Source organism: Sminthopsis crassicaudata, chromosome 2 (genome assembly GCF_048593235.1).
Source record: "Sminthopsis crassicaudata isolate SCR6 chromosome 2, ASM4859323v1, whole genome shotgun sequence".
Taxonomy (NCBI): Eukaryota; Metazoa; Chordata; class Mammalia; order Dasyuromorphia; family Dasyuridae; genus Sminthopsis; species Sminthopsis crassicaudata.
In genome coordinates, this window is record NC_133618.1 from 669,843,864 (window position 1) to 669,858,147 (window position 14,284).

Below are 14,284 nucleotides of genomic sequence, written 5' to 3' on the forward strand. Positions count from 1 at the left end.
TTCAATTCAGTAAGAATTTCTTAAAAGTCATTTACAATTATATTCAAGATACTGTGTTAGTTGCTGAGGATTCAAAAATAAAGTAAAATGGTATTCCTGCCCTCAAGCTATTTTTACTTTAAAGAGTGATAGGGTTACAAGATATAAAAAGATAACAACTTACTTGCTCACTTGATGTAGACAATATGGAGTAGAGGGGGGATGGGGAGACTTTCTATTGATAGCTTGCCAGAGTCCTGCAGAAATTTAAACATTCTGAAATCAGTTGATGAGGAAAAAAATACATTCCAGAAATGAGGGATGATCCAGAAAGGGGCAAGAGGAAAAGGTGTGCTGGGCATTGTTTAATAGCAGGTCTCCAAAATGCAAGGCGCACTTTTACTTTTAACAGGCAACTTTAATATTTTCACCATCAATTTCTCAAGTCAAAGCAATCATTAAAATAATAAATCAGGTCCTGATTTGCAGCCTTTGATTTCCAAGGTGTAAACACCAACACTGACAAAATTTAACAATTTGCTCTTGAGAGTAGGTACAAATTGGCTCCAACACTCCCCTAAATGGAGACCACTTTATTGAGAGGATAAGAAACATCATTTGGAATTTAGCAAAGTATTTTGCTGACAGACCATAATTACTATTTGCAGAAAAGTAAATGAAAAAAAAACCTCACAACTCTTCTAAAAGTTTTTTTTTTTTAACTGCTTATTCATTCAGTTACTTCCTTATGAAACATATACCATGTGCATCTTCCACCACATATGCCATTTTTTTAAATAAAAAGAAAGTTTCTGATTATGAATTTAACCACCATCAATAAATACAAATTTACTAATAAGAGAAAAAAGAGGATTGTATGTGAAATTGTGAACTCTCTTTGTAAGTCACTTTTGAAGCACATATGAAATTTTAAAAATTAATAATAAAATTGTCCAATGTCTTTCTATGCCCTCTTCTGCACTTCTTTTTGCTGTCTCCTGTGTATTTTTGCTTTATTTTTAGCTTCTTTTATTGCTTTTTTTTTGCATCCTTTTCACTTCCCAATCACTTACTCTCATCCTCAGAATTACTGTATAACAAAGTATAGCTCAACAAGTCAAATCAACATTTTGTCTGAAAATTGATATCTCATTCTCTACTTCAATTCTACCTCCTATCTTCCTAGAAATATGAGGGATATGTTATCATTAATTATTTGAAGTCAAGTATTCTCTGCATTAATCAGAGTTCTGAAGTTATTAAAATTGTATTTCTTTATATTATTGTGGTCATCAGCTAAATTATCCTGTTGGTTGGTTTTGTTTATATTACTTGATAACAACTCATATCAGTCTTCTCAAATTTTTCATGTTATTTCCAATTCTTGAAGGTCAATAACCACATTTGCATGTTAATGAGATCATAATGTGACAATCTGGACAGACTTACAAACATTTCCATTCATTGTCTACCACAAATTATCTTTAGTTAAAACCTTCATGCAAAATTTTGGAATTTTAAACCTTGCTTTTTTGTTTTTCCCTTTCTCTCTCTTTCAATAAGAAATTTCAGTTGGCAGTTTTGTTGCCAGCTTTTCATATGCATGATAATCTTTGCTCTTTGGAAGATTCCTATAAGGTACATGATTATACTTGTATAAGCCTTTGAAGAAAAAGCATCTGAATTTTCCCAAGCTGCAATAATATTCTCTTGACAATGAAATCATTTGGCCTTCCATTAGTTTTTTTTTTTTTAATATGTCATTTTATGTTAAACTCAAGTAAGCACTATGTGAAATACAAAAAAATATATATTTTTTAAACTTTGTAGTCTGTCTCAAATAACAATATTGTCATTTTTCATGGAGTTCATGAATTTGTAGCTCATGAATAATACCTATAAACCATATACATATTTCTTTTATCATTTCTTTCCCTATCCACTGTCTTTTTAAAAACTTTTATAGTTGGTCTTTACAGAGCAAATGAATAAATAAATGAAAAGGAAACATTTTTATACTGAAAGACTGGAGAATCGTATGACCTTATATGTTCAATCTATGCCAATATATTTCTGTGAACCATTTTTAAAATTTTAAGAATCTATATTTCATCACCAAAAGTCCACATTATCCATTTCATCACTGTATTAGTTCACTTCATATATTAGATCAGTACATATGTATTGAACATCTTACCAGAACAACTTAAAATTGAGAAATGAATCCTTTGATAAACAAAAAAAGAATGGCTTTATATTAATTTTAATTTTTTAATTACTTCATACTGATGTAATCAGTAGATGTCAGGGTCATGTTCTGATGATTTTGTATAGACCCCAAAAAGTGAATTATTATTAATGGTTATGGTGCAAAATGAATGATTTGCAACCATTAAGAGAGACTGCATCAAAAATGACTATAATGTAATTCAGGATTTTTATGGAAGCTTCAGCTGAATGTGAATAAAATCATTTGGAAAATACTTAGACCATTCAAAAACTTTCTCCTCTTTTTACTTCACATTTCTTTCAGCTGGATTCAGTTTTTGATTTCTTGGAGAAAAGACACAAAGGGGTATATTAAAAAAAAATAATAATGTATACATACTGAAGATATATGTCTCCGTTATATGTTTAATTGTTCATGAAAATGATTACCAATAAGAGATGATTGTGAAACATTTTTTTTTTCCAAAATTAAATAGCCTGCTTTGGTTGTCTATTTCAGCAAACAAACCTGATGTTTTTTTGTTTTTTTTTGTTTTGTTTTGTTTTTTGTTTTCAGTTTGTTTTTAACTGCTTTATGGAGGCACAATCATTCCCCTCACAAACCTTTTGCAAAGGGAGTGGGGCTTTTATTTAAATAAAACAAATGGATTATATAGAGTGTCTATATTGCTGAAGTATTTAAAGAGTTTATGATCCCTATAAATATCGGCAAAGTTGTGTGAGTAGTCAGCAATAGACACTGTGGGTCAGTTTCCAATACTAAATGGCATTGATGATAGGATTAAGTGAGCATTCTTGCTAACAGTTTTAATCTACACTGTTGTGACCAATCTAAAACAATTAAGATGAATGGGCTTGCTTGTCTTGCTCAAGCCTCTGAACTTTCTGTTTCCACCAAAATTTCGGAGAGGGATAAATGAACCCAAATGTGATGTAACTCAAGTATGCTTTGGAAAGTCACACATCATCTTCTTGCAATAAATCTTCATTTCGGTTGTTCATTACTTTCCTATCACATGGACAACTGTGATCATTTAACTCTTTTAATCAACTCTGTGTGTAGAATATTAATGATGAAGCTTTACAGATGGTGACACAAAAGATTGAAAGCAGCCCACCATGCCATTTTGTATGTTTTTTTTTTCTTAAATGTAATTAAAAGGTTCCCTGCCCTGATGTATGGGAGCTTGTTTAAGTTTTATATAACATTAAACATTAAGTTTTTTCTGTCTCAGGAAATACTTCACATGGCAATTAATCCTGAAGCTGACACTGGAATATATATATATATATATATATATATATATATATATATATATGTATGTATATATATATACACATACATACACATACACACATATATATGTTATATATATTTATACTTATATATGTATATTTATATATGAATATATATATACCTCTGAAAGTACATATGTGTGTCTACAGGTATATAGTATACACACATGGCATACATACATTTAATATGCTCAGAATGTATGCATATGTGTGTAGGTATATACATGTTCACATGCATGTTTTATATATCTACATGCACATATATGTGTATGCACCATTTTTAGAATTATGTGGGGGAATTTGTTAGGAAAAAACTGTTCTGGAAATACTCGAGAGATATGTTTTAATCCTAAAACTCTCCCCCTTTTCTCAAATATGAAAAACATCCATTCCACAAATTTTCCTCCGTAATCCCCAAAGCCATTCCATAACAAAAAGAGAGGCAATGTAGTTATTTGCAATTATTGGAAACTGACCATTAGAGAATCAATATCCATTGTCCTGAAGGAAGACACAGATTATCAAAAGTATCTAACTCACATTGTGCTCTGTGTGCTATATTTTCTGTGCTTTTCTCTGCTGTCATTGTTATTTTAAAAAGGCAACCAAAATTGCCCTGAGGTCCTAGGGAAAATATAAAATGCCTTTTTGCTAGTAACACTGCTTGCTAGATTTGTCTTGCCTTGACATATCAATAAGACCCAGAGTGAAATATTGTACTGTTTAATCTGCAGTATTAAGGATGGTTAATTTCTATTTTGTTGTTTCTCTCTTGAAGGTGATATTATGCATCAGAGGTAAGGGTCTACCTGTATATGGCAGTTAGGGCTTGTTTGGCTAATATAAAACACTAGGCCTTCCTGTTAATATGTCAACTTGCTCATTTAATACATTTTTTGGTTAGTAAACAAGATGGAACTGTAACTGCAACAGATAATTTTTCTTCTTGTCATTTTATACCTCTATTACCAATTTTTCCTTCCTTAGAATCATAGAATCTTATAAATAAAATAAGACAAGTGAGATCATCCAATCCAAAGATCCATATAGTTCAAGGAATCCTCTTAGAGAATCAGTGAGGGAAAATTATTCAGCCTCTAAAATTCTAAATTCCTGAGGGGGAGAAATATTGTTTATTCTCTTTTTTATGCAAACTATGGACCTTTTTATTTTAAATTCTGTATATTGTCTTTTGTCAAAGCTGGTAGCTTAGGGAATTTTTTAAAGAGAGATTCATAAAATCAAAAAGAGAATTTGAAAGGACCATACAAGGTTATCTGCCTTGTCCCTCTATTTCTGGAAAACCCAAAGATACCTTCTTTGCTTATTATATGTTTTTCCCTCAAAAAAGGAAAGTTACCAAATCTCCATTGGTAACAAAGACATATTAGTCCTCACAGTGATTTAGGGGTGGGGAAAAGGGACAGTTATGCAATTCCTCCTATACAAAATATTTTCATATCCCAAAAGATTCTCAGCTTACTGGATGAACCAATGGGACAATAACACCACAGATCCAGCATTAGAGTAAAGTGTTGTTAGAGCATTGAACAAGTTCATCATTCAGTCTCAAAGTCCTTTTTCTCTCCCGAATAAACAACACATTTCAACACAGTGGTTTTATTTAATTTGGATATTTTCCCTCACTTTCCAAGCTCTAAATAAATACCACATCAAGAAGTACAAGCTTTCAGAATACATAAACCAATAGATTGCCTAAAATTGTTGTCATCAATCTCAATGCCTTTACTGCCATTTCAGAAAGAAGGTCCCAGTGAGTGACCATACATACTTTACGATAGCTAGATAACCTTGTGGATTAATCAAGTAGTGATTAAGCACCAATTATTTGTTATATACTATGTTTTATACAACACCCCTCAAAGTATGCTCAGGCTCAGAAAGGCCCCAAATCTAAACTACCAACAGACCCAATTGATTTAAATCAAATTATTGGCTTTCATAGTTGACGATAAAGAATTTGACACTGACCACTGCCTTGATGGGAAGATTGGAGTAGAAATGGATTATAGGTTTAGATCAGCAAAAGATCTCAGGGATCTTCTAGTCAAGCTCCCTCACTTGATGAAGAAGGAAATGAAGCCTCAAAGAGGAATGATGAATTGCCCAAAGTTACACAGAGCCAGAATTTGGAACAGGGAATTCCGAGCTTCGAGTTTTCTTTCCACCACACCAGGCTGAATCTAATGAATGGAGCCTGTGAGTTTACATTTTTAAAAAATCCTTTTCCCTTTGAGTCATAGCTATCCCATCTCCATTCTATAGTCCCCTTTCACAGAGCCAACTCTGTGATACTCACAGAAGATATAATAATGGTAAAATAATTTTGGATATCATTTTTTTTTTTAAATGGCTGGCCAAGACCTATGTGTGCAATTTGCTTAGTTTGGTACAAGCCAAAGAAATAAGTTCTATTATCTGCAGCAGGAAATTCCAAATAATTTTGAGTAACTTTCTCAGTATTTATTTACTTCCCAATTTATTGCAGCTATTCCTATTTCCAACAGGAATTAAAATAATGACTATGGACTCATGTTTTGAATAATTGGTCATTCCAATTCTTCCCTAAGCTCACCCTAGCCATAACATGATGTAATCTTCTGCTTTCTGATCTCCTTTCCCATATATTTTCTTAAATTAGTAGATTTAGTCATTGAAACATCTGGGTGGAGATAAAGTAATCTAGAATCCATCTAGTTTCACGTGCCTTTAAAACTTCTTTTTTTCCCTGGGACTTTCTATCAAGAGCTAAAGAGAAGGCTTTATAAATTCTTTCCCAGTAGACTGAGGTAATATGGTGGTAAAGCAAATAGAGTATATGAAACAAGTATTAAAAAACATGCCTCAGTTGTTAACTGCATGACCCTAGGCAAGTCATTTTTACCACCCCAAATCTCAAGGCACTCTCTAATAAAAGGCGGATAATTTCACATAGCTGCACACTAAATTGATACAGAGAGGTCCTACTCTATTAGAATTATGGGATTGCTTGATGTAAGCCTTATATTACCAGATCAGAAAAAAAAAGGATTAAAGTACCACTATTATAATTTTAGATCTGATGATGGCAGATATGGTAGCATCAAATATTAGTAAGATGTTATTCATGACACATAGATTCAGCGTGGCTTATCGGATTGAAAGCTGAACTCAGAACAAGAAAGATCAAGGTTTAAGTGTAACTTCTGGCACCTACTAGCTGTGAGAACCTGGACAAATCACCTAACCACTTCATAGTTGAGGCTATTCTCTGGCTATAAATAGAAGGGAATATACACCATTATAGACAGAGGGAATCTCCTCAATTAGGAGATCCTTTTATCAATGAAATCACAGGGTTAATCTCTATCTCTAGCTTATTCATTAGTTACATCAGCTGTCCCATTTATCATGGAGGCTTAGAAATATCAGAACCCCCAAGACTTAGTTCTAAACCATCATTTTTCTTCCTTCTCTACAGACTTAATTGATGTTTCCTCCTCCAAATATTTATAAAAACCTTTTTTTTTTTTCTGTTTTAATTTTGAGAGGAAAAAAGCTACATTATTCTCTTCTTAGGTGGCCCAATTTCTTGTCTCTTTTCAACTTACCTTTACAATTTCTTCTTAGGCACGGAGTACTTGCCTTGCATGGCACAATGAAGAGACCCCAGTGATAAGCCTACAGATTACTACCAACTTAGTTCCCAAATCAACTCACTTCTCTTCCTTTGAATTAAAATTAAATTAAATTGTTTTAACTTTTGTATCACTTGGTATTTTAGTGGAGCTACATCAGTCCTACCTAAGACACCTAAGGTCAGAGTGAAGAGGAAGCAAAAGGTTGTGGGTTAGAAAGGGGAAGGACAGCTGAGGCCCAGAAAATGCTTTACCTTCTTCAGTTTCAATAAAGCCTAGGCTTGGGGAACATCATGAGATTAGGGATTGAGAACTAAAAGAGACATCGATTACTTTTTATTCAAATAATCCCTTTATTATATAAATGAAGAAACAGGTCTAGAATATGGATGGGATTTGCCCAGTGGTGACATAGAACTGTTAACTTGTAACCTTGAACAAACACCTTCGACACTCTGTGCCCCAGTTTTTTCAACTTTAAATATAGGGGTTGGATTAGGGGTCTCTGAGGCCCCTTCCAGTATATATATTTTGCTTTGCACAAAATGCTTCCTAAAGGCCTTTGTTGAGGAGAAATAATAATCAACATTTATGGAGTTCTCTCATTTATAATTCAAAGCAGCCTTGGATGTATACACTCTAAGTATAGGCCATATTTGGAAGATAAAGAGGCTGAATCTCATAGAGATTAAGAAGATTGCCTCAGTGACCTTTAGCAAGCATCTGATGCAGAACTTAACACACCTCCTTGACTCCAACTCCATCATTATTTACATTTCTATAACTCTTTAAAGGTTATTTTTTACTCTTTTAGCCTCTCCCCTTCCTTTCCCCCTTCCCTATTACTTTCCCATAAGGTGAAACAAAGCTTCTCTGTGAAGCTAAATGAGTCTGATATTCTCTCTTAAAGTTCATTTTAAAATCTTGTAGAAAGTAATAAAATGATTATAAGTCCCATAGCACAGATGAAGAAACTGGGGTTCAGAGAGCGTGAGTAGTTTTCATGAAGTCACTTTGCTAAGAAGTGTTGGGGTTGAGGTTCAAAACCAATCTTAATACTCTTATTAATTAATTAATATCATTTATACTTATTACTTAATACTCTAAATCTAATGCTTGTTTATTATCTTTAGAAAGACAACAGATACCATCCAATGAGCAACAACTCACGTTTTAAGGCTCCTGGATGTTTGGAAAGAATTCTTTCTGAGATATAGATGGGGCATGCATTTTCTTCCCCATTTTAAGAACCAAGGCACCATCAGAGCCCAAGCTCAAAAAATGCTCTGGTGATTCAAAGTCTAGTTACCATAGATACAGGGATTCCAAATAGAACTTGTTTTGGTTTTATAACTTTAAATAAAAAACATTACTGAAGGAAACTATTTCATTCTCAATACTTGCCTTTACACCAAAAATAAAGGCAACAGTAATGAGTTCTGATGGCTTCTTGAGAATAATTCAGTGCATCACAAATTTATGATTTTTGTCAGAGTAGGTACCCATTCAGTGGATACAGATGACATAACTTGGTTATCATTCAGAGTTTGTATGACAAACGAAACAAAACAAAAATTATTCTGAATTCAACTTGTGATGATTAAAGGAAACAATGAAAATCACTGGCACAAGCGAGAGACAGAGATTCGGGAAGATAAATTTTTAAAAAGGAATGAGATGGAGACAGAACAGAAACACAGAGAGAAAGGGAGACGCAATATAGAAAAAAAGGAGAGAGAGTGACATAGTAATCAATCAATCTATCTATCTGTTGGTATTAAGTACTTAAAAACCAGAAGGTAATTGGTATCTCTGAAGTTAAGTTTTTACAAAGTTAAGGAGATAAGTACAATGAAGGAAAAACAGCATGTCCTCAGTTCCAACAATAAAAATAAACTTTTTAAAGCACCCATCACACTAGGAACACCATGAAAATAAAATTTAAAAAGTAATCCTTACTCTCAAGACTCACAGTCTAATGAATAGATTTTAACTTGGTAGAACCCTAGTGGCAAAACCTTTGAAAATTCAAAGTTATCTCCATTCCATGATGAAGAATCAAAGAAAAAATTTAGTGGAAGATCTGGAGAATAGAAGCAATGAAGTATTAGAGGGAGTTTTCTGGTGTGAAGTATTGAAAGAAAAGAGGTCAGGAATCTTCAGCTTTGACATTCCTTTAAATCCTTTATACTCAAAACTCTTAAAAACAAGTCCATCTTGTAAATAAAAAGCTATAATAAAAATTATTTGGAATCATAAAAAAGTCAAAAAAAAAAAAAAAACTAGTTCATAATACTGTATCCAACTATTTTCATCATCACCATGTCTATTGGGAAACATTTCCCACTTCTGAGCACTACTAGACTGGGAAACATCCATGGAATCTCAAATCTGGGATTGATTTGGGCAGTGTGTGGAAAACAGGGTTGTTTATTTGGCTAATTCATGATGGGATTAACTGAATTAACACCACCTGGTGAATCCTTGGTCTTCAGAGACCGAGGGAGACAGAATTCCCTTTAGGTGGGAGGACTCAGAGCCCACACCCCTTCCCAAGTCTGTACCGGAATTCCTCTTGTATCTTTCTCCCTAGTTAAAAGATTCCTAGATTGTCTAATTATTCAATTTAACCTTTGACACTCTGTTTCTTTACCCTTTTTTCCCCCCTCACTGGGAAGCAAAATTCAAAGGAAAGAGGAAATAAGATTGAAAGTTTAATTGCATATTTAACTTCTATAAGAAGGCTTGCTATCTAGGGGAGGAGGTAGAGGGAGGGAAGGGAAAAGTTGGAATAGAAATGCAAGGGATAATGTTGTAAAAAATTACATATGTAATGTCAATAAAAAGTTATAATAATAAAAATAAGAAAAAAGAGAAAGTTTAGTTGCTAATGTCATAAGTAGGTTTCAAGTTTTTGAGTATTTCTAGAAAGAAATAAGTGTATTAGGACAAAGAGCAACTTCATACATGGTGAGAATAATCTCTATGGAATATTCTGAGAAACCCAAGAACTGCCACTAACCCATAATTTTCTGTCTTTTCCTCCCTCTCTATATTCTCATTGAGCATTGTAATCCCTTTAACAAGAAAAAGGAGAATGTATTTAGTTCATAATTAGCATTAAGACATAAAACACAGAACATAACATTAGGAACATTTAACAGAAATAACATGAGGAGAATGAACACCGAAAATCACCTTAAGGTGTATATAAATGGTTGATGCCAGATAATTTGCCTTAGATTTGCTTTTTCAGCAGCATTTGAAAAGGAAAGAGAAGGAATAAGTCCCATAAGGCTGATTGATTAAAGACAGAGTATGATGTTAACATTATTTGAACTAACATTCTGCCTTGGGCTCATTCTTAAAATAAGCTATTTACATGGAGAATATATTTAAATAATAAACAATTGCAAAAACGAATTTGTGTTCTTTAGATCAACTTCACAAAACAAGGAAGAGGAGATCATGAGAAATTACGTGTTAGCTTCCCAAAGAAGTTTCTTTCTTTCTGTTAGAAGTTTCAATAAATGCTCGTTTATTTTATATGAAGAATTTTTGTTGATTTGAACAGTCTTAACTGTGCTTGAAAAACAGCAGAATTTTAGTAACAGGGTTTTAAGAAACATTAATAAATTATATCTGTGTAATTGTTATTTTTTCCCAGAAATGTGATTGAAGAAAGAATTGTATGTGTGGGTGTATATGCATAAATGTATATATGCACATATATGCATATATGTCTTCTCTGTTTGAATATCATAATAATGTATAATATTTAGAATTTAGAATTGATTCTAGCTAAAGGTGTAAATAAGATTTTTATATTCTGTCCCTGGATAGAACATTTTTAAAGCAATTTTTTTTTTTATGCTTAAGCTAAGAAAGCTTAAGCCATTTGTATCCACTCTGAAAAATATCACATCATCACATCACCAAAATTCTTCTCTATCTAAAAGTAATTTCAATTGTTCTAATCAATTTTTCTTTAATCAGCTATTCTCTTATAAATAGAAATAAGAACAAAGGATTAGAAGAGGGGAACAAAAATAAACACACATTTGTCTGATTCCTGAATTCACCATTTATCCTTTCTGGGAGATACTTAATATTTCTTCAAACTCAGGAAACAATTAACAAGCACAACAATTTTTAAGTGCCTGCTCTATGCCAAGGATAGTGATCGGCTCTTAAAGAGCTTATATTCTGATGAGTAAAACAACACATAAACTACACAATACAAACACAAAACAATAAATCTAAATTAATCAAAATAGCAAATGTATTCTAAAACTGAACAGAAAGTATTTTAAAGACCAGCTATACCTACCTTCCTCGAATCACTATTCTCTGGTAAGATACTTTTCACAAGACAACCATGCTACTCCTCAAGTACAAGCATCATTGCATATGGAAATTGTGAAATGGTAGAAGAGCTTAATCGATAGACAGCACTTGGGCAACTTGGAAACTTTCTTATTCTTTCAGTTTTCCCCAAAATAATTTCGAAACAGGCCATCTATGTAATCATCCCTGAACACACTCCTGCCAGCATGTCCTGGATTTGAGAGTTTGGAAAGCAGAAGGAAAGCAGAGTTCAGTGATGCTAGATCAAGGGAAGGGTGCAAAAGATGCTTAAAGTTATAGATTTCTATTACAGGTATGAAATGCCCCAGTATGGAAGTCGGCGCCGGTTGTTGCCACCTGCTGGTGAGGAGTATGGTGAAGTGGCAGGAGAAGCTGAGGAAGACTATTACCCAGAGGAGGAGGTAGGCCTTATGCCTTTGCTCTTTGGAGGCTGAATTTTGCAGAACAACCGCATGGCTTTTCATTCTCTTTGACTTTAAGAGTCTTGTTATATTCCCATGTTCAGATGCTATTCTCAACTAGGTTTCCTTTTTCCAAAATCTTATGGTTTATTTCTTTCTTTCTTTTCTTTCTTTTCTTTCTTTCTTTCTTTCTTTCTTTCTTTCTTTCTTTCTTTCTTTCTTTCTTTCTTTCTTTCTTTCTTTCTTTTCTTTCTTTTTTTTCTTTCTTTTCTTTCTTTCTTTCTTTCTTTCTTTTCTTTCTTTTTTTTCTTTCTTTCTTTCTTTCTTTCTTTTCTTTCTTTCTTTCTTTCTTTTCTTTCTTTCTTTCTTTCTTTCTTTTCTTTCTTTTTTTTCTTTCTTTTCTTTCTTTCTTTCTTTCTTTCTTTTCTTTCTTTCTTTCTTTCTTTTCTTTCTTTCTTTCTTTCTTTTCTTTCTTTTCTTTCTTTCTTTCTTTCTTTCTTTCTTTCTTTCTTTCTTTCTTTCTTTCTTTCTTTCTTTCTTTCTTTCTTTCTTCCTTTCTTTCTTTCTTTCTTTCTTTCTTTCTTTCTTTCTTTCTTTCTTTCTTTCTTTCTTTCTTCCTTCCTTCCTTCCTTCCTTCCTTCCTTCCTTCCTTCCTTCCTTCCTTCCTTCCTTCCTTCCTTCCTTCCTTCCTTCCTTCCTTCCTCCCTCCCTCCCTCCCTTCCTCTCTTCCTCCTTCCCTCCCTCCTTCCTTCCTTCCTTCCTTCCTTCCTTCCTTCCTTCCTTCCTTCCTTGGCAATTGGGATTAAGTAACTTGCTCAACTCCAGGGATGATGCTCTATATACTGTGACATCTAGCTGCCCCCTAAAATTCTTTGTTAATAAAATGAGGCTAGGAACTGGGCCTGGGATATCATTAATATAGGGGAATTCCCAAATGAGGAAAATTCTTCTAACAAAGCAGATCTGCACTTCTCCCCAACTTACCATCTTAGAGGGTTGCCTGGAGGACTAAAAAATCAAGAGACTTGACCAGGGTTATATAGCCAGTATCCATCAAAAACAGCATTTAGACTGCCTCAGTTTGTACCTATTATGTATTTATTTGTCCTACTGCCTTTCTGTTAAAGGAACATCTTAAAGAGAAACTGTTAACAGTTGACCCTATCATAGAAAATCTAGATGATTGTTCATAAAAATAAAATATGATCTCATGAAGGCACAGACTGCCTTTTGCCTTTTTTGTCTCCCTAGCACATGTGCCTAACTAATGGTTATTAACTGGCTGACTAATATAATAAATATTTTTAGCCACCTTTTAAGAGTCAGATACCAAACAAGACAGTGAGAAAAATAAAGACAAAAACAAGACAATGGTTGTCCTTGAGGGACTTTTATTTCAATCTATAAATAATTACTCTATAATATCATTTAGTTTGATTTCTAGCTGATACATAGAGATGATTAAAATCTCCCATGTTTTATCACAGTTTGATGAAGAAATCTAGTCATATTGATGAAGGCAGATCAACTTATTTTGTTATACCAACAACTTAATTCGGTTGTTATTTTTAGAGTAATAGCTGAATTTTGCTATAATTTCAGTCAGATCCAAACTGAAGAACAAATATTTGTCAAGTAATTATGATTTTATTACTTCTTTTTAGCTTTTTAAAAATACATGCAAAGATAGTTTTAAACATTCATCCACAAAAAAACATTGTGTTTCAAATTGTTATCCTTTCCTCTCCTACGCCCCCCTCCCTTAGACAGCAAATCATCTAATACAGGTTAAACATGTGCAATTTTTCTAAACATATTTCCAAATTTGTCATGCTGCTACACAAGAAAAATCAAATCAAAAAAGGGGGAAATGAGAAAGAAAAAAATAAGGACGCAAACAACAAAAGGTGAAAATACTGTGTTTTGATTTGCATCCAGTACCCACAGTCCTCTATCTGCATGCAGATGGCACCCTCCATTACAAGTCTATTGGAATTGGCCTGAATTACCTCATTGTTAAAAAGAGCCACATTCATCAGAGTTGATTATCACATAATCTTGTTGCTCCTTTTGAAGTTCATAGAATAATAGTTCTAGAGCTAGTCAAAGGTCCCAGAGATTATCCAAAACAACTTTCTCATTTTTACAGATGAGGAGACTTGAGACCCAGGGAGGTCCATGAAGAGAGCAATCAAGAACACCTACTTTCCTAATAACTTTCTGAATCACATTTCTAAATTTAAGAGTCCATAAAGAAAATTCAGGAAGTCTGTGAAGTTGGATATAGAAAAATACAACTTTTTATTAATTTCTAATTATATTTTAGCATTTTTCAGTTATTTAAAAACATTCTTCTAAGATGGTATCCCTAGC

The 14,284-nt window shown here is 33.1% G+C and overlaps 1 protein-coding gene across 1 annotated transcript in view; it reads left to right on the forward strand.

The window, feature by feature from the left end:
* Nucleotides 1–14,284, forward strand: part of PCDH15 (protocadherin related 15) — a 2,229,510-nt gene that overhangs the window by 2,203,658 nt on the left and 11,568 nt on the right. Inside the window, exon 37 of the mRNA XM_074297067.1 lies at nt 11,803–11,911. Within this exon, the coding sequence (XP_074153168.1) occupies nt 11,803–11,911 (109 nt within the window). The remainder of the gene's footprint in view (nt 1–11,802; nt 11,912–14,284) is intronic.